This window comes from Onychostruthus taczanowskii, unplaced genomic scaffold, assembly GCF_017590055.1.
Source record: "Onychostruthus taczanowskii isolate IOZ18803 unplaced genomic scaffold, ASM1759005v1 scaffold22, whole genome shotgun sequence".
In the NCBI taxonomy this organism is placed as follows: domain Eukaryota; kingdom Metazoa; phylum Chordata; class Aves; order Passeriformes; family Passeridae; genus Onychostruthus; species Onychostruthus taczanowskii.
The window spans coordinates 11,633,620-11,654,795 of record NW_024499462.1 but is presented as its reverse complement, the minus strand read 5'-3'; the positions used below and the strand labels follow the sequence as shown (position 1 = coordinate 11,654,795).

General features: G+C 37.2%; 1 protein-coding gene across 2 annotated transcripts in view; it reads left to right on the top strand.

Annotated features, from left to right (window-relative positions):
- Nucleotides 1-21,176, top strand: part of KAT6B (lysine acetyltransferase 6B) — a 107,618-nt gene that overhangs the window by 32,631 nt on the left and 53,811 nt on the right. For both annotated transcript variants that reach the window (XM_041404717.1, XM_041404716.1), the window contains one exon: nucleotides 17,833-17,941. In XM_041404717.1, the coding sequence (XP_041260651.1) occupies nucleotides 17,833-17,941 (109 nt within the window). The remainder of the gene's footprint in view (nucleotides 1-17,832; nucleotides 17,942-21,176) is intronic.

Below are 21,176 nucleotides of genomic sequence, written 5' to 3'. Positions count from 1 at the left end.
GGGAAGTGTACAGTGAGATTTTGATTTGCAGGCTCTCCAGAAGTTGTAGACTTGTAGTAAGAGTGGTATGCTTTCCAGTGGTTGGGATGAAAATGTTTTAAAATTTACATATGTAGTACATATGTAATATTTACATATGTAGATTAGAGAAATGCCTTTGAATTATTTTTTTGCAAGCTTCTCAATTTAATTTGCCATCCTAAAAAAAAATCAATGCATACATAGGTAATTAAACCAGAAAACAGACTAGATTAGTTTCCTCAGTAGGAGGTGCAAATAATTTTATGACCTGTTTGTCATGAGTACAGCTTTATTTTCTAAAGGTGCTAGCAATTAGCTGTGTTCATTTAGCTGTATACTTGGTACCAATAGCTCGCTCAGTGCCTACAGAGCGATCAGTGTCACACTGAGTGCTGCGTGCTCGGATCCATCTAACATAGTTCTGTAGCACCAAGCCCAGGGGGGACTGGCAGCACGAGCAGCAGCTTGCTTTTGACAGCAGAATGTCCTTGTTGCTATTGATTAGATTGTTCAGTGAAGTGAAAAACCATTGATCCAGCTTTAAACTGGTAGTTATATGATAATCCTGGAGATGAATGAGTATCAAGTGGAGTATTGCTGGTGGGAGGTGGCATGGGGAGAATCCAGTACTGGTTTTCTTGTGTAACTAATGATAGGCTAATAAAACTCAAAAAAAAAAAAAAAAAAAAAAAAAAAGAAAAAAGAAAGTTTTTTTATTATTTAGATCTACAGTACATTAAATGCAACTAATAAATATGAACCAGATCTTTCTGCACAACAGATGTAAACAGCTGTAAAATGACATACGTCTCGTCTCTCTAATTTCCCAAATCCCTGTTCGCTGCTGCTCTCTAGTCTGGGCACTGGAAGTAATGCTGATATTTTCACTGATGGAAGGTTGGGGCATTGCTTCTTGCAGTTTTTTGGTGTCCGATTGGTGGTTATGTTTGGCACTGAGCTGCTCTAAAATGACATGTTTTGGAGCGAAAGTCAGTTTGTGTTTAGGTTCCATCTTACCCTCCTGTTACATCAAAAGTAATCTGTATTGTGTTGCTTTTTCTTTGGAAAGCTTACTTATTTGCTTCTTTTTTTTTTCCTTCCTGAAATGAAGACTCTTGGGTGATTGTGAGGTGGAATATTATTTTTGAGCTGGATCTCCTAACACTTGGTCTCCTAATTCTCAGATATTATCAGGCTAACATGGATGAATGAGATGGCAGTGCTGCTGTTAATGTTTTCTGGGATTTGAGTCTGCTTTGACTTTTGCACTCAAATATTTTACTTTCATATGGGTTCTTCTTATGCAGCTTCCTTAAGGAATGAGAAAGGTATCTTGAATATAGTGTGGAAGGGTCTTCTTCCCCAGTCATTATTATAAATGTTGTTATATATTAAATGTTACTATAAATGTGTGTTGCTTAGCCAATGTTTTGGGATCAGTAGTGGAGAATGGCAGCACCTCTGTGTTCCTGGCTGTGAGCGTTGTGGTGCCTGCTCAGCCTGGGATCCAATATGACTTAGGCTTGAGGGGTGACAGCGTCTCAAAAGGTTGTGTTTGCAGCAGTGAGCTCCTGAATCCTTGTTACCACTATGTCTCCCCAGTTTTTAGGGTTGTGGTACTAGGGTTAAGGGGCTTTTCTTCTTACACTATGTACTTATTTCCTGCTCTGTAAAGATACAGTGGCACACACTTTGAGGAAGGCATCAGGCAAAGATCCTGTGTACAGATCTCTATTGCTTTGTTCGGTGTGGTCTACAGAGCCTTCTTCAGATATATGCAGCAACTATAACTTAGTTTGAGAAATCCTATTGGCAGAGCAGTCTGCAGGACAGGCTTTAAGAAATGCTGAGATTCATCCCCCTTCTTTGTACGCTCTTGTTGCTGATTTGGGAATAAGGTTTGCTTCAGTATATAACAAGTCCAAACTCTGCCCTACAAGAATATTGCAGTCTTGGATTTTCAGCATTATAACGTACTTTGGGCAGGTCATGTTAATTAGACATAATGATATTAAGCTTATGGAGGCAAAAGTGGTTTCAATATTATTACTGTTCTACAAAACATAATTAATTTCCCTTTTCCCTCTTGGTGTATTTCTCTACTGCATTTTTATCTTAGCTATGAGATGTAATAGTCTTTCAGAAAGGTTAATATTGACAGAGAAACTTCTCCTGCCACCCCGCCATTGTCCTTACATTTACTACTAAAGCAAGAGTGATCTTGCCTTATGTTTACCTTCAGTCTTGCTTTATTCATCTTGTGATCAGATGATTATGCACTTAATTCAGCAACTTCAAGTGGCAAATCAATTGAAGTGTTTGGCTGTAGTTGTCCTCAGTATCAAAATTGTGATGACGTTGCAACAGAACCTGGTTGTAGCAGTTGCCTCCTTTGCCTTACATGCAGAATTCAAGTGTATGCACCTGTGTGAAGTACACATTTTTCCATTCTCCTGCCTCCATGCTAATCTGGATATAAACCTGTTTTTTTGCCCAAGTTGTATATTTTGTTGCTCCAGCACTTTTTTTTGTGTGTAGTTGGGGAATTTAGGGGACCATTACTTTAGATCAATTGGGTGTAAGTTAAGCCTGGACATTCAGAAGTTATTCAGCTGCTTTATTTCTAGCATCATTAAATATTGTAACTTTTGATTTGTGGTTAGATTACTTAGATGGCAGTAGTAAGAGTTTGAAGCTCTGCCATGCTGTTCCTTTTGCAGAGCTACAATTGAAGAATTTTGGGGGATTAGGTTTAAAAATTGTTCAGAAGGCAGAAAACTACACAAAAGACTTCAATTTTTAAATTCTTTCTTATGGTTTTCCTTCCTAGAGGGGAGATGGGTAGAATATTTAGAATGAAATAGAGGTGCACTTTAACTTTCAACATAAATTACACATACATTATAATGTAAATGTATAGACAAACCCTTTTTTATAACCCAGTATTTTCAGAAGGTCCTTTCATGCAATGGGGAGGTGCACATTAGAGCTGCATACTGTTTTAAAAAGAAAGTTTCAAGGACAAATGTGTTTTCAAAAATACAAAAAAAATATAATGGGTTTAGGATTATTGTACACATTTATTAGTATGCAGAAATGCTCTTTCTAGCATTTGTTACTTCACTTGCTCGTGTAGCATAAGATCAGCTTGAGTACTTTTGTTCACATAAACTAGGTATGCAGAGATTGGTCGCTGTGGGAGACATGCTAAATGGTTTTGGGGCTGAGACCATATTTTCAGGACACTGGAAAATTCCCTTTTCTCCCTGCTGTGGTCAAAAGAGAAATTTGGTATTTCTGGTGTCTTCCCTAGCCCTCCATCACATGACCAAATATTTTTATTATCTTTTCTTGGTACTACACAGTCTATACAGTTTTTATGTGTACCTAATAGGCATTATGAGTAAGTTAAAGGGTTTGGTTGCCAGGTGATCACTTCTCAAACTGAGATAATATGAAGGCATCTCCTTAAATTCTTCCTCATAAAGCTGAATGAGTGGAAGGATCAGTATGACAAGTTGTTAAAGTTTTGATGTAAAACAAAGTCCTATAGTCTAAAACTGTGAATAGTTTGTTAGTTGGTGGGTGTGTTGTCTTAACAATAGAATTGCTCTAGGATTACTTAAAAATACTAACCTGATACCTAGGGCAAATAGTGAAGTTCTTTTGGTGTAATCTCTGAGGAGATCAAGTATAGATGAGTACATGTTGCTTAACTCTGCTGAGTCAGATCATGGAATGAAGACTGACAATCACTTCTAAATTGCTTTATATTGCACGCGTCCCAGAAACTTCACTTCAACAGTTGCTGCACAGTCCTCTCATTTTTGTTTCCAGTGTACTTGAAATTTGGGTGGGAAGAAGGTTCCATGTCCCTGTAAACTTAGTCTTTAAGCTGGAAAGTTCTTAATGGAACCACCGCTGAGAATGAATTAGTATTAATTTATTATGTTGCCTTCTCTGAGCTGACACCTTTCGATGACATGTGTGCTGTAGGCTTCTCTCCTTTTTTCCCTGGTATCATTTGGGGGATAGGTGTCTATGCTGACTTCAACACCGTGTCTCTCTGTGCAGAACTGAAGACCAGCTGTATGTTCAGCCTCAGTTCCAAGGGATAGGGCCAGAGCTCCCAAGTGCTGGGTTCTCTTCAGTAGTTAAGTGTTGTGTGAAGAGCAAAGAATTGTTCTTCAGGTTTGAGATTTTTTCTAAATGGTGATTCTTTAATTAGCTATCCAGAGACAGTGTGAAAGGAAGAAAATTACAGATCCAAAACAGAAACTGGAGTTCTGTATTGAATTATTGTTTTAGCAGCTGTTTGTAGCTTTATGCAGATGCTTTCAATTAAATGTGACTTAGGAAAGCTGTAAAAATGTCCCAGTACGTTGTTCAGAATTGCAGTGGAAATAAATTTCAAGTGGGGGAATGTGGGATTAACTAATGCAGTAAGAGATTTATGCCCCTGTATAAACAAAAGTTGCAACATGGCTCTGACATCTTATGCAACTCTGTCAGGTGGTGCCATTGTTATTTGTCTGCTGGTAGGTTGTGACTTTTACTTCTGTTTGCCTTCAGAGACTGTAGGCTTTTAGAGAATGTGCTTGTGATGGTTGATACAAGGATTTATGCTTGAGAAAATCAAGAGGCTGCCCAGAGATTACTGAACCTCCATCCTTGTCAGCGTTCAGGACTGTGATATTGATTTGCTGTGTTTCCCTGTTGTCTGACTTGACATCAATTTGTGTTTTTACACTGAATTTATCTCCTTTTATGGTGTGTCCAGAGAAGATTCAGCAGAGGTGTTCTGGGGAAAAGCCATTCATCTTAAGGTTTCCAGGTGTATAGGTTTGTATGGAGAATACCTTTTCCCTCAGCTGATGACTTCAGTATTCCATTATATTTTCATTCTACCTTTCCCCTCCAAGCAGTGCAGATCCTCTAGAGGATGCTGGTCAGCAGACCATGAAGATGCTCAGCAGGCTGGAGCATTTCTCCTTTGAAGACAGGATGAGAGAGTTGGGCTTGTTGCACCTGCAGAGGAGAAGGCTCCGGGGAGCACGTGTAGGACCTTCTGGTAGCTGAAAGGGCCGACGGGAAGGGCTTTGTACGGCTTTGTACAGGTATGTGTAGTGACAGGACAAGGGGTAGGGACTTTGAATTGAAAGGGTTTAAGAGCAGGTTCAACTGAAATAGTTAGAGTAAGGTTTAGATTAGATACTAGGAAGAAATTCTTTACTGTGAGGCTGGTGAAGAACTGGAATAGGTTGCCCAGTGAAGCTGGGGGTGTCCCATCCCTGTGAGTTTTCAAGATCAGGTTGAGTGCAGCTTTTGGCAAGGTGGTTTAGTGAAACACACACACACCCCGGTGGCAGGGGGTTGGAACTAGATGATCTTTAAGGTCCCTACCAACCCAAACCATTCTGTGATTCTGCAAATTCACATGAGTAGGGCAGATGTCTTGGTGAAAGTCTTGATTTTTCCTAGAAAGCAGTGCTGGAGTAATGACTGTACTGCACAATTAACTATGGTTATGGACAGGGGCATCCTTTCTCCCTGGAAACAGAAGTCTTAAATTGTAGAAAAATACTCTTGTAATGTCCTTCCTCCTGAAGAAGATAAAATGAAAAAGAAGTAAAAACCACTTCCTTGTGTACCTGTGGGAAGGAGAATATTGTCAGTGCATGAAAGATCTCATAAGTAAAGTTGATGTTTTGGGGATGTTACACTGCTACTTCTTTTTCCTGAGCTTTTGGGAAAGAGCTGATGTTAGGAGACATTCACAGAATCACAATATTAACAGCAGCTTTTGCTTACAGCTGCTGTTCTCTCTTCTGGTGGTTTATGTTACAGAGATGTTCTTCACCTTGTTTTTAGTGTGGCAAGGGGCATAATATGTAACCAAGTTATTAGTTCTCATCAGTCTTTTCCAGCACTCTTTGAGCAATGAACTTTACTTCAGTAAGTAACTGTCAAACTTACAATTTTTCTCATATGAATACTCAATCATTGAATTGCAATGATACAATTAAAAGGAATATAAATCTGCAGATTGTGTGGGCTGTCACTGATGCAGGATTTGGAGGGGCCTTTTGAGAGCCTTTTTCGTAACAGTAGGAATTCCTGACTTCCTAAATCAACACTTCTGTCTGTCTGTATAGTCTTACTGTATCAGTTAGAGTGCCTTGGCTGTTTGGGGTTTGAATTTGTTATGAGAGGGGCCTACAAGGGGGATTAAAAGTACATTCCAAAGAAAAATTGATTTTTACCTTTATTTATATATGATTTTCTTCAACATGTAGTTTGAGTCAATCAAGTATTAATTTATTGGCAGGTTGAAAATGTAGGTCTGAGACTGTTTTGAAATATAAAAGTGATCTGTACTTGGTCTGAGTGCTTGTAGATGTCTCCCAAACAAGAAATGAACCCCAACTACAATGGGGTTCCTGATCCCAGATGAGTGCCACAGAGTAAGTTTTGTGATTTAGGTTTGTTTCTCAAGTTCTATAAAACATAATTTCCCGAAATAGTCTGCAATTTTAAAGAAGTAAGAAAGATTAGAGTGAGAAGTTAGTTTCAGTTGCTTGATTCATGTATTTTGGCTTTTAAGCTTTGCTATGTTTTGAGTAATAAAGTTATACAGGGGGGTTGTGCGATATTAATACTTTCCCCTTCCTTTCCCCCCTCTTTTTCCTACTGTCGTCATGTTTTGTCACTGTCAAGTGTAGATTTATTCAAGTGTAGATTTATTTCTCATTCAAACTGTTGTTTTTGTTGGCAGGAGCTACAAGCAAGTCTGTGAAATTATGTAATGTCTGAAAAGTTATGTTCATGATTAATTAGCCTATCACAGAACTATTTTAGTGTGTGTGGAATAACTAGATCATATTTTTTATTTATTTGGCAGGGGTAGAAGGCACTCTGGTCAGATCAAGGAACTTCAGAGTGTTTTGTATTAACTATTCTATACATTACCTGTTTACATTTGGAACATGAAATGTATGCCTTTTTTATTGGTCACTTAATGTGAACCTTTTTTTTATTCTTTTTTTTTTTTTTTAAGGAAACGAGTTTGAGCTGCAGCTATTCCTTTTTTTCCAGAATGGTAAAATTTATAGTTGTTTACTTAAAACTGAACACTCTTTAAATGGCATACTCAAAGAAAATTTGCTGGAAGTTAAAACATGGGGTAAGGATATGTTAGTTCTGAACTGTGTGGACATGAATGGCGCAGCTCTTATGGCACTGGAGTCGAGATCTCAAGCGGAATTTGAAGTGTGGAGGGAACTTTCTCTATTATTTATGCCGCAGGGCTTTCTCTTTGCTTCTCCTCCACCAAAAAAAAAATAAAGTATCCCAGTGGAGTTAGGTTATAATCTGAACATTCAAAAGTATGGATATTGGACCTTTCAGATGTTGATTTATTTGTTAGGATTTCTTGCTAGTGATGAAGACGTCTAGGTTTTATTGTAAGCATCAAAACAGAGAGAAAAGGCGTCTTCTGTGGGTTCGGCTATAAAGAGGTCTTACTACCTATTGCTGAAGTGATCATATTTTAGACAAGTCATTTTCAAAACTTTTTCCATGTTCTTTGAAACTTCTGATTTGCATCACTCAAGTACAATTTCACAAATCCTTGCTTTTTGTAAATTTGAAGGAGATACTGTGCCCATCCTAAATGTAATTACTCATTTAAACCAGCTTTGCAGTTAAAAAATACCATGTATGACTTCTTGGTTTCACTAAGTGGACAATATTTTCTTACAGTATGAGTGTAAATGCTTAGTTGTAAATACTGGACACTTAAGGCATGAACAGACAGGAGCTGTAAATAAGAATTTTATTTAGACTATTAAGAAACAGTGGTATAGTCAATCCTCTGGTTGTGTCTCAGTATCTGCTGTCTACTTGGTGCTTCAGAGTGGTTAAGGGAGGTACTTTGCTCATACGATCCTATATGGGAGCCTGAAATATGTACTCTGTAGGGACAGGGATTGCAGGCTTCATTGCAATGATCAGATTTTTGTTGTATTTATCTGTTGGTGCTAAAACAGCTGAATAGTACATGCACAAACTGAAAAAGTGAAATATAAAACTGTATAGTTTACTTGTTTCTTGGTTTTACAAGCTAATCCAGTCCTAAAGACTTTTCAGTGAGTTGTATAGGGTAGCTCTTGTCATGCTGCTTGTCCATTTCCTGTGTGTGAAGGAAGAGGCAAGGGAAACATCTTTGCACAGAAAATTTTGTCACTAAGTGGATTCCTGCAGTGTGTTTTAATGAGTATATCATTGTGTCATGTCCCAACCATGCTCTGCACTCATTTGGAATTAGATGAAAAGTGGTTTTGCAGTTCCACTGCACAAGAAAATTTGCAGTAGAAGTAGTTTGAGTATTGCTAGTGAGGGTTTTAGTTTAATGGCCAGGGCCCTTAACTGTGAATGATGCTGTAGGTAGAAGTTTTTTCATTGGTTAGTTCTTCTACTGGATGGAAGCGAACAGGAGCTGCTTCCTGTCAGAGATGAAAGGAGGTTGATTCTAGAAGACTTCAGATTCAAACTTGGGTATGGTCCAAGAGTGCTCTTAGATGGATTTCCTAAGTCATAATTTCTTAATTCATTCTTTCCTTTGGTTTTGCCTTTTTGTTGAAGTTGCTTATCACCTTCTGTAGGCTATTGCTGGATTAGAAGCATAGTGTATCTACCTTTGAAGTGCTGTTTAAAAATCCCTCATGAAATTACAGTCAACAAGCTGCTGACTTAATGAACTTTGTTATGACCTTGCTCCTGTCCTTTTCTGTGTCCTTTTGCAGAAATGCTGATGCTAGAATTCATATGTTTTCCTTGAGTAACATGGCAATTTAATATTATTGGTAGGGCTGAAAATGGCCTCATGGGCTTCACAGACTTTAATACTTGGAAATAGTGTAGGAGATAAATTCGAACCAGTGCTTGAGAGCCTCACTGGATTTGTTTCTAAAAGCCACCTAATACAACTTGCTGCAATAATTTTTTTGAATTTCCCCACCTCCCCTCTAGTTCCCTAGCTTAAATATAATACTTGAGGCAAATTTTAAGCATCTTTCCTTCAAGAGACTTTCATTTAATTTTATATAAAAGGCCTACTTGAAAGCCTTTCTAAGAAAAACTGGTCTTCTGTGAAATGTTTACTGGCTTTGTTCTGAGCTGTTCAAGCTCTGGTTTACATCACATGATTAGTTAGTGCTTTATTATTTTCCTCTATTTGTAAAATTGTCTACAGTGATCTGAGTTTTTAATTATGAAATTAAAACTATACTTTTTGGTGGGTTGTGATTTCTAGATAGTATGTTACTGTTGATCATGATCTATACATAGGAAGAAGCAGAGACTGACAAAGCAATCTGTGTCGTTTATTGGAAGTGCCAGCCTCTTAGGTAACTCCTTGGGGTACAGGGCTACCGTGCCTATGCACTTTATTATCCTCTGCCATGGACTTCAGCACACAATCAAGAAAAAACTGCTGCTCTCCCAAGTCTTCTGTACAATGCACTGTGTATGTACTTTACAGAGCTGGCAGATTTTCAATGGCTTTGTGTCTTGGGCAATGGCTTGTAAAGGTAAATTCCTGCAAGTGATTTCAGTGTCTTGACTGTTGAATAAACTGCTTTTCTTCTCTCAAGAATAAAGTTCAGTTCCTGTCAGGGGAAAAAAAAAAATGAAGCTGTTAGCATTTAATCAGCTGTTTGTCCACATCCTCTCGCTTCAGAAAGGAGACCAGGAATGACTTATTTTTAAAAGAATAAATAGATAAATGAGTAGATTTCCATAACTTGTATTACTCTGCAGCTCACCTGGTAGAGAAGTATCCTAGTGCCAGAGTTTTTTTACTAGATAGAAACCAGTGACTAAAAACGAAATGCTGCCGCTTGTTCCCTGTAAGAATATGAAGTCAGCTGTGTCATTTTTCTACTACTTGGGCCTTGGTAAGAGAAGTGGCTGTGTTATTTAGAGTGATATAATTTATACTGCGTTTGCTCTTAAAATAATTGTGCAGAAAGGATGTCAAGTTATATGCATGAGTTAAAATGAAATACTTTTTTGTTTAAAAACCCAAAATGTATACAACAAAAACAAAATATATGTGTTCTCTATTTAAAGCTTCTATTTCCTAATTATATCAGTGGAAGAAATCTAAAAAATACTTCTCTTGTAATCACATATCAGGTTCTGGAATTTGTGGTCATAATAATTTTGCTTTGGTCCTAATATTTTTCCCTTACATGAGGCAACTAGGCAGGATATGGCTTGACTTTGTGCAGAAATTCACCTACTTCATCTTGGAGTAGAACAGAGCTTTGCTTGTTTTATTTAGAATTGCATTTCAAACACTAGCCCAGTTTCAAGAAGCCCTGCTTCTGTATTTAGTATACTGCTATTCAAATCTAGATTGTGCTGACAGTAAATTTGCCCCAAAGAGTAAACTAGATAAAATATGCATATGATCAATTTAATATGCAATTAAACATTTTCCCTGAGCAATTAGCATCAAGACAACTAATAATTATCCTGCGCCACGCTGCAAACATTATACGCATTTATGTAAGATGACTTTGGTAATAAGTTATGGATAAAAATACGCATATATACAAACATCTGAGTAAACATAATATCATAGCCGTGAAGCATGTGCTTTTCATACTGGTGTTTATTTAACGTGTGTAAAAACAATACATTTTCCCAAAGAATATAAAAGTTGACATGGCCATGGGATCGTGGTCTGTGAATTGCACCACAGCTTACCTTGTGGTTACATGCATCACCTGCTTCATTCTAGTTGCAGTGAAGTAAAAGATAAAATTTGGAGTTGGAAAATGCAATCCCATTTGAACAACTGTATATACATGTGACAAAAAACATGGATACCATGTTTGGAAGTCTCCTAAGCATATGAAGAAACTGAGATAAAGAACACATTGTGGAAATTAGCACATGATGAGCAGGATTGTTGAAAGTTGAAACATATAATGCACTTTACCTCTGAGTTAGACTTTAAATAAAGATAACTCAGTTGCATTTTCTTGACATCTAGGACATAGGTAAACTCAACAACCCTGGAGGTTAGCTAGGCAGGGCAGCTGATCCCAGCTGACCAAAGAGATGTTCCATACTGTAAAATGTTATGCTCAGTGTATAAAGTATGAGCAAGAAGAAGGCAGTGGGGTACACCAACACGGGGTGATGGTGTTTGTCTTCCCAAGTAACCATGACATGTGAAGGTGCTCTGCTCTCCTGGCAATGGCTGAACACCTGCCTGCCCATGGGCACTGGTGCATCAATTCCTTGGTGTGCTTTGCTTGTGTATGTGGCTTTTGCTTTGGCTATTAAACTGTCTTTATCTCAGCCCATGAGTTTTCCACTTTTACTCTTCTGCTTCTCTCCCTATCCCCATGTGGGGGAAATGAGTGAGCAGCTGTGTGGATCTTAGTTGCCAGCTGGGGTTAAACCGTGGCACACAGAAATTAATGCAAGATCACAGAAGGGATGGAGTTTAAATAAGTAAAGTATCAGAGATTGTTGACAGAAACAGTAGCAGGGCCGCCTACACATATCCAAGGGTTGTTTTTAGACTGGCTTCAGTAATTCTGTGTGTCTGTTGAATCTGGACTGTAGTTGAAAAGCCTCCCTTCTGTAAGTGCAGAGGCTTTACATTCATTCTGTTGAAAATGAAAGCTGAGCCTCCAGAGGATCAGGACACTTAGCTGTATTTTTGAGCTGCTGCTTTGCATCTTTCTCTAGATGTTTTCTGTGCTTGCTTAGGGTGGTGATTTTTCAACAGAAAGTGAAATTTTAATATTTTTTGTGGATATAAACTACAAATTAAACATGAATGCAGGTTGGCTTATGTGCAGCTAATTAAGTTAAGCTAATCTAGTATTACTCTTGCAGTTAGATGGCTTTGGGGCATGTGAATGCAGGAGGATAGGAAGGGTTTTAAATTTACTCTTTTTGCATAGTTTTAGGTATCTCTGATGGTTACCTTGTATATCACAATGCTTTTAGAGAGATATCCGTTCAAAGTACAGGAGGGAGGTGTGAGCAGAGAAAGCCACAAAGCCACAGTGAAGTAAGAAAGTGAATTTTATACAAAAACAAGGCACACAAACCTGCATTCTAGCAGTGATGATAATCTTTGGAGAGAAAAGGAGTAGTTTCAGTCTGTAGCTTTTCCTCAATACACACCGTTTATGCAGTTAGTTGATTTAAAAGTGTAATAAAGAAAGTTCACAGCCTGGTCAGTCCTCTCTTTTTGGAACCACCCTTGTACTGGCCTTCGCTTTGTGCTCTTTGAATGTGTAACTGCTACATTAAGGTTTGTAGCAGGTGTAATTTGCCACGCTTGTACCTGTCAAGAAATGTTTACCATGATTTGAGGTAGTGTGTATTGTTTACCATGCTTTGCAGGCCTGTAGGTCTAACATGGGAACTACTGGATAGTTAGCAAGTTGTTTTAAAAATTTGGAATTTAGTTTAAGTTATAGCTCCTGAAACATGATTTTCAGATGTGGGAAGTGAACTGTTTTGTACACAAACAGAATGGATGGAAGAAAGGTATTGCAGCTTAAAGTGCTCACAGAACCTTGTCTTGTCTGGGACCAAGAGCAGCTGCTTCAGTAGATGAGACAGAAATCAGTACCTGTTGCTGATAAAGCTTTTGCTTTTCAATATTAATATTTTAAGAAACGGTATTTAGAGATGCTTCTGGCAGTATTTCATGTTCAGAGACTTCTTTTTTCCAAACCATGGTGAAAAAATAAAATAGTGCAGATAGCCCTCAAAGGTACTTTGTGAAAATATAAGTATTCTGAGAAAGCCAGCTTGCTGCTTCTGTCCTTCCTAATGCTGGAAATGGGCTGGGACCAGGACAGTGGATCTGTACTGAAGGTCATGGCAGCTTCACTTCTCAGTAAAATTTGCCCCTCTCTCCTGGTAACCCTGTAATTACTTACATGTTGTTTCTGTTAACAGGATAACAGATCTAATTTTTGGGTATCATGTATAAGGATGTGTTTTCTGGCAGGTAGTCAGATGATGTTGAGGTGGTTCTGAAAAGGCATGGTGAGGCAGTTGCAAATGGGAGCAGTTGAGGTTTTTGGTTTGCTAGTAAAATTTCCTGGGAGAGTGTGTGAAACTTTTAATTTCTTTTAATGTGTGCATAACACTTAATGAGATAGCACTTAAGACTCTAATTGTGTGTACACAGCTAATGCCTAACAGTTTTCAGACAATCTGTTTAAAACCTCAGAGTACTATAGCGATGCAAATAGGAATCTGCTTGCTTTGAGTGGGATTTATAGTTTGGGTAACTTTGCATACTCAAAAATAAAGTAAAATAAAACTTTTCAGGACTTAATGTGACTTCTTTGGAGGTGGGATATTAGAACATACTAAATGCTTTAAGAATTGCATGGTAACTATAAATATATTCAAAAAAGCATATAAATTCCACAAGCACAGAAACTACATAAGAAAAAAAATTGGTTTGGGCCTTAGTTCTGGACAAGTTCTGGTATAAGGTAACAGAAATCCAGCTGAATTTTTACCAGGGATTGATTTTGTGCAGGGGCAAAGCCTGTTAGTTTCTCAAAATGGATAGTTGTGAGTCATTAAAATAAACAAAATAATTTACTGGTTGCATAAATGACTTCTAAGTCTTTGCTTAAACATGGACACTGCACTAGTTTAACTAACTGCTAGCACGATGTTGTTACTTCTGAATTCGTGATGATATGAAAGGTGTCCTTGCCCATGGCAGGGCACTTGGAATTAGATTTTTGTTCTTTCTAACCTAAACCATTCATTCTAATTCTTTAATTTTTTTTGTGGAGCAGTCAGAATGCTGAATATGTAAAGACTGAGCAGTAAGGATAGTGGGTCCTTAATATTTCACAATGTGTAAACTATGTCAAATAGTTAAAATGCTTTGGGGTTTTCTAGGGGCTCTGGGATGGTTTTTTTCAGTTGGAAAAATTACAGAACACTTATTGAAGGCACTAAACAAATATTTTTTTATGTTTAGTTTTTATCTGTAGCACAAACTTTTATTAAACACGGTTTTTATTCTTGTGTTCTTTAGTGACTGAAATAATGAAGCTATAAACAAAGTTTAGTGTACACACATTCCTGTATTTTTAGTGAAAACTGTTTAAAGGGTTAGAATAATCACAGTCAATTACTGTTTGGAATAATTTTGAAATTATAAATGCTGTAAAATTAGATTTTGGTGGTGTTTTTTGGTGATACTATATTGTCTTACAGTACATGGTTTTAACACTGTTTAGAGGATTGATGGACTGCAGATGTATGAATGATGTTTTGAGGGATTGATTGACTATGGCAGTGAATGTGTGATGTTTAAATACATACAGTTCAATTTCTACTTGGAAAGTAAAATAAAAACCCCACTTGTTCATAGGCGCTGAGTTGATGGTCTGTTATTGCTCCATGGTGTGTCTATCTTAATTTTTTTAAAATCCAGTTTCCTGACTGCTCTTTGTGAAACTTAAATTTCTGAGTGCATGTTGGCATAAGGGATGAATTTTCTCTAAATTTGCTCTTACTGCAGTTGGGAATACAGTTATTAGAACAAGGCAGTCTGTTGAATTTGAATGTTCTGAATTGTTTTGCAAGTTGTCATTTACCTTATTCACAGAATTAAAGGGATGAAAAATTCTTCTCAATTTATAAGTTCTGTTGAAGCAATAGTATGTTACTGGGTAAGAGTTATTTAGACCTGCCTTGTGAGACAGAGCAGACATCATACGCCTAAAGCTTTTGTAACACAAATATTAGTATTAAATATTAACCCCAAAAGTATTACTGGCTCATCTGGTACAAAATACTGCAGTGTTGAATAACTGACTTGAATAGAACTCATTCTGTAAGAGATGAAATGGGATTAACCTTCCTGAAGACTGATCATTGTTTTTCCAAATATATGTGGTGGCTATATTTTAGAAGATAAACTACTGATTAGAAAAATAGATTAATTTCTCTTAGAGCTCCCTTTGTTTAAAGTAGGAGGTGCATTGCTGTTTGGATGGCATTCTGCTGCTGTTAATCAACAGCAAAAAAATTGCACCAGCCCCTCTCGCCCCCCAAAATTAACCCCAAACGCCCTTAGTTTATGCTAATTGAGACAGTTGTGAGCCAGAACTAATACTACCAGTATGAATTCAGGCTTGCTCGGACTGTGCAAGCTAAAGCAAATTGAAATGATGTCTTGTTTACTGCGCTGACAGGAGTGTGTGTGTATTCGTAACTTTCAGCAGTGGAGAGAACAGACTCTGTAATGCAGTTATGAATGCAAATGGCTTCAAAGAATATACTGGAGCCTGTAAGCTTCTTGGAAACTTGAATATGAGGTGATAGGATTTGCAAGCTCGTTGTGATTAGTTTTGGTATGGGAACATCAGTCTTTGTAGCCCTGAACTGCCAACAACCTTTGTCCTTTATTTTACCTTCAGAAAAAAAAGGGGGGGATGGGGTGGGGTCATGTTTGAAATAGGGAAGTAAATGAATGTTGGCTAATGGCCATGTCTTTTCCTAGAGCAAAAAAATATCTTGGAAAGATAGATGAGATTCTGGGCCTGGATTTGAATGATATGTGAAGCTTTGTAAATTATTTATCAGCACAAGCCTTTTTGAAATGGCTAAAGCACTGTTACATTGAAGGGAAAGAGCATGGTCTGGTTGCCAAGAGGAGATTTTTACTGGATTCCGCTAAAAGAATAATCTGTCTTTTAAAATTATCTGTATTAAGCTTTAAGTAGCAGTTAAGAAATGTCCACACACTGGTGCAAAATCTATTTTAATAGCTCTGGACCCTTTTTCTACTGCTGATTAGTAACATAGTTTATGTATTTTGGGCTTTTTGTTAGTATGATTTTGCTCCAGTGATATAGCTGATGAAAGCAAAATTATGGGAAAGATCTGTTGAATTATATCTGACCGACAAGAATAGTAACTAATTAATTCTTTCTTATTTTATTGATATATATGTTGTTCTTATCAAGTGACAAGTTCTGCAAGTAGTTGGTATAACCCTTTCCACCTATAGAAATACGGATGTTGTTCAATGACATCCTTCTAAAACTGACAGCACCAATAATGCAGAAGCACAACCATTTTTGGAAGCTGTTTTATAACTTAAATGTTTGTTTTTATCCAAGTAGCAAGTTCATATTTCAGCTAACCATATAACCCATAATGGAGACCTCAGTAAGACAAAAAGACTGCAGATGATGTTTGTTCCTATTGGTTATAAGGTGGTTACAGTACTTCCCATTTGTAGATGATGGAAGAGAACACACATCTCCTTACTTATGAAAAGTTCAGCTCTGTTTACATTTTATGTATATTCTTTGGGGTATACAAGTATGTCAATATTTCAGTAATTGGATTGTGAAGAGTTGAGCAGTGAGCAGACCTGCTGAGGTCTAAATTTTCAGAGAAAGTACGGTGCCTTGGGGTATGTTTATATGGAAGTACGTTTCTGTGTGCTCCTCTTCTATGACTAGGACAAACTTACTTTCCTGGTGTCAGCATTCTTCATGCTGCTTGATTTAAAATGATCATAAAGCTTAATAACATAAAAGTAGTTTCAATATTTGTGTTATATTGTGTTGAGATATAAGGGCATATCACCATGGAACAAATTCTTTCACAAGAATACCCTTAAAAACAAGCATTCCCCTCTTCCCAGATCTGTAATGGAATACAGATTTATAGGTCAAGTGAAGATAGCCTGCCAGCTTTCAAAGTATCGTAGCATAAAGTGGAAATGGAAAATGAAGGTAAAGCCAATAAATGATTGCTTTGATATGTTAAACTAACAGCATTGCCTACCTGAGTCTGGAAGCTGTGAATTCACAAAAGAAACCATTTTAATCTGGGTTATTGTGATACTCTCTGCTAGAAGGTACTCTGTTATTTGACTGTCCCATTTGGGAGAAATGGTTGTATGTAATTTCATTTATTAGAGACCTGTTTGAAATTACTTGAGTGTAGTCATTAATACGTTAATATTTTGGATGTTGCAGGTTAGTGTTTTCTTAAAAGCTCTAAAATGTAATGCAGAAACTATATAATAAAACTTCTCTGATCATTTGTTATGTAATTGATAAGGAAGATGAGAAGTAAAATTTGTATCAATTCTGAAGTAATTCTCTAAAGAGTTCTGTGTATTGCTTCTAGACATTGAAAGATTTGCATGTTTTTTATTATGAATGTCTATCAAAGCTGATGGGACTCCTCAGACTGTCATGGATAACTCTTGATCTGTTAAATCCAGTGCTTTTACCCTAAAATGGTAGTTTCAGGGGAGGGTATGAGTCGTACTGAATTTCCAAGTAATAAAGTATGTCTTGAATTTGAGTTTTTGTCTTGTGTAAAGGAACTATATTTGTCTGTAATAAAGACTAGTTTACATCTTGATCTTTGAGCACTGTTGCATTTGAAGAACAAGCAATTGTGTTCTGGAGTTGCAATTGTGTGCAAGAATAGTGTCTCAAGTTCTAATTTTTCCTTGTTTTTGTTAACACTACTCTTGTATTGGAGACATTTACATGGATTAATATACAGGGTTGCTTATTGTGGCCCAGCTTGAAGTTTATGAAGCATGTTAAGATGAAAACTTTGTAACAAAGTTAGTAAAGTGGACATTTGCCTTGCCAATTAGTGTGTACTACAGCAAAATACAAAGTAAAAGCCTTGGAGGCTGGTGGGTTTTGGTTTAGGGTTTTTTTTGTTAGCTAACTGTCTGTTTATTTTTAAATCTAGCCACGAGCTGATCCCATCCCAATATGTAGCTTTTGTTTGGGAACGAAAGAATCAAATCGTGAAAAAAAACCAGAAGAGCTCTTGTCTTGTGCAGATTGTGGCAGCAGTGGTAAGTTGGCTGAATTTACAAATACTAGAAATGTTTATGTTTTAGTATGTCTTCTAAAAATATTTTAAACTTTAAACCTTATCCTCTCTTTGAACAAACATAGATCAAGAACTGAAACCAGAGGGACAGAAGAATTTGTTGTTGTTTTTCTTGGTTGGTGTGTAAGTTTTGTTTTTTTTTTTTTTTTTTTTTTTTAACTAGAATTTTGTCATCTTTATAATTAGGATAATTACAAGTGAGAGATGTGAATTCATCTTTATGGCAAAGTACAGATCTGATGAGTAAATTAAGAGGGGGAAACCACACTTTTACAATACAAGAATTTGGTTATTGTTTGGGATCTATGTTGGCTCTGAAAACTCAGTTTTGCATTGTGACATCAAATGATCAAGAATTTTGCTTGCACAGATTTTCAACATTTCATAAGCTGAGGGAATAATCACAGTAATAAAGACTATGTAGCAGTCTTTGCTGCTGTACATCTTGTGTATCCAGTTCATTTTTTTGTAAAATTATTGTGTTACTCAAGAGGGAATTTCAGTGATATTTAAGGTAACATACCACATGAGTTGGGCAGCTGGTTACTTGTCAGGCACAAGATAATGACACCACTGATTGCAGGTACCTTACTCCTGCGTGTTGTAGCAGCTCTTGCAGACTGTGGCTGTTCCTAACGCTGGTGCTTCTCTTCTCTGTGGTGACCAGTGCTGGGGCCCGAGGCAACAGCCTGAGCTTGTGTCAGGGGAGGTTTGGGAAAAAGCTTCTTCACCCAGAAGGTGGTTGTGCACTAGAACAGGCTCCCCAGGGCACCAAGGCTGACAAAGCTCAAGAAGCATTTGGACAGTGCTCTCAGGGCACATGGTGTGACTCTCGGGGATGCCTTGTGAAAGGTCAGGAGTTGGACTGGATGGTCCTTGCGGGTCCCTTCTAGCTCTGGCTATTCTGTGATCCTCTGCACCTGGAGTCCATGAGTATCATCGTTTTGTAGGTATGCTGCTGGTAGCTATGGCAGTTCTCAGGTCAGGTTACATCATTACTTGAGTAAAAATAAAACACTATGGATAAAAACATGTTTTCAGTTAATCAGGGTATGTTATTGATTGTCTGCTTCTCAATTGGCATCCTGATAGTTGCTTTGTATTTTAGCCAGTGTACTTTTTAGTATATGTTAGTCAGTTATTATACTCTGAAATAAGATTACTTTTTTAACCCAGTATGCCAGCAGCAATCCTCATAAATATAAATTGTCTTGCTTTAGTGGTTTATAGGTTATAGGTCTCCTCTGTTTTCAAATCTGTTTTGTGATATTTGTAATATTAATACTTGATTAGACTTTGGTGCACAGAGTTTACGTTTATCAGGTGAGCTGAGCTATCAGCTACTCTTCTATTGTGTAACAATTCCCTGGTGGGTCTTAAGACACTTTAGAACTGGAAGTCTTGACTTTCATGGATCAGCTTCTATTTGAATTAACACCGATACATTCTCTCTGGCTCATTAAGACTAAATTATCTTTAATTAGTTCCTCAGATGTATTAGATATAAGGAATGAAATGGTGAGACTGCCAATCAGTTTGTTGGATGGTTAAACTTCAGCTACTGATGCCTAACTAAAATAAAAACTAATTTCAGTGCAATTTATAAATAACAAAACTTCACTCAAGTGGAGTTTTATTGTAATTGGATTTGCAATTTTGCACATTGCAGTGTATCTCAAAGCTGGTCTTGCTGTCTAACAAATTGAAAAGAAATTGCATGTTGTGCACAGCAAGCAAATTGTTCAGTTGATCAGAGATTAAATTGCAGTGCCCACTACTGGCATGCCTGTTTTCCCTTTTTGTTTTTGTGTCAAGTCTCTTTTGTCTTTTCAGGTAGTGCTTCTGGATTCTGAATGCAGAAACTAGCTGGATAACTAGCTGCACATTTTTGTGGTATTTGGGAGGAAAAATATTTGGGTAGTAGAAATGAAGTGCACTGCTATGTCAGTTGGCACAGAGGGTTTTCTCAAGAAGTAAGATGAGGGACGTCAGATGTGAGAAAACAAATCCCATTACAGAAGAAGACATAGTTCCTCTTGGTTTTGATTGGGTTTTGTAGTTTGGGGTTTTTTTTCTCTCCTGCTTTTTCCCTATCTCTTGATTTTGAAAAATCAATATACTTGAGAACTGGAATTGAACTCTGCTTCTGTTTTTCCAAGCAAGATGTGCAGAAGCAATTAAAGATTAATGCTGCTGACAGATTTTTATAAGGGTTTGAAGTTGTAGATTGAGGAGGGAAAAAACTGAGTGACTGGAGAATTATAATAAATGTTTTTTTTAAAGGGGCAAAATAGCAAAAAGTAGAATACTTATGGGTATTCTCCTTGCAAATTGTATGTTATCCTGAGGAGGCAAGAAGGTTACTGGTCAAAGACAGGTGGAAAAGGCTGGAGAGCAGAGCAACAGAGAGACACTGGACTCAGGTCAGAAGGAATAGGGACAGAAAATATTTGGAAAGAACTGGGCAGAGATGGCTTTCTAAATGACATTTAGGGTATGCTTTAGTAATAATGGAGTATAGAAATTGTCTTAATTATTGCTGTCTGTGTAAGGATGTTGGGTTAGTTGAATAAAATGAACTGCATAGAAACCTGCAGGTGGAAGAAACTGGTGCATCCCCAAGACAGGTGCAATGACCATCTCTGCTCATAGCTAGTCTCCCTAAACAATAATAACACTTTCTACCTAAAAGATTAGCAGACACAAGTTGAGGGGTTTTTTTTGATGAATTATCTTACACAGTAGTTCCCAGCATTTGTGTTCAAGTTAAAAATAACTGGAGATATTAGCATAACTAATTTAGCACTGTGTTTAATTTTAGTCACTGATCTAATGCTTGTTCTTTTAAAAGACTAGCTTTTTCATCAAATCCTTTAATGAGTAAAAAAGGCTGAGCTTTGTGAAGAAGACACAAAAGTGGGCAGGTTTAAGAAATTACCTTCAATCACAAAGGAATGAGACTCTCACTTTTGACTTCCTGATCTTGCCTATTTCTGCCACGTCAGTGTATCACAAATCTGAACTGTTTCTAACATGGATGAACAAATTTTGAAGTGTTTCATTTTAAAGTAGGCCTGTATATATTCCTGGTGAAATCTTTCAGCTTGCAAAGGTCTAAATTTACAGTAATTTGGTAAACTTGTCTGATACATTAAAAAATTGATGCTACTGAGATTTAAAAGAAACTCACCTGGTAG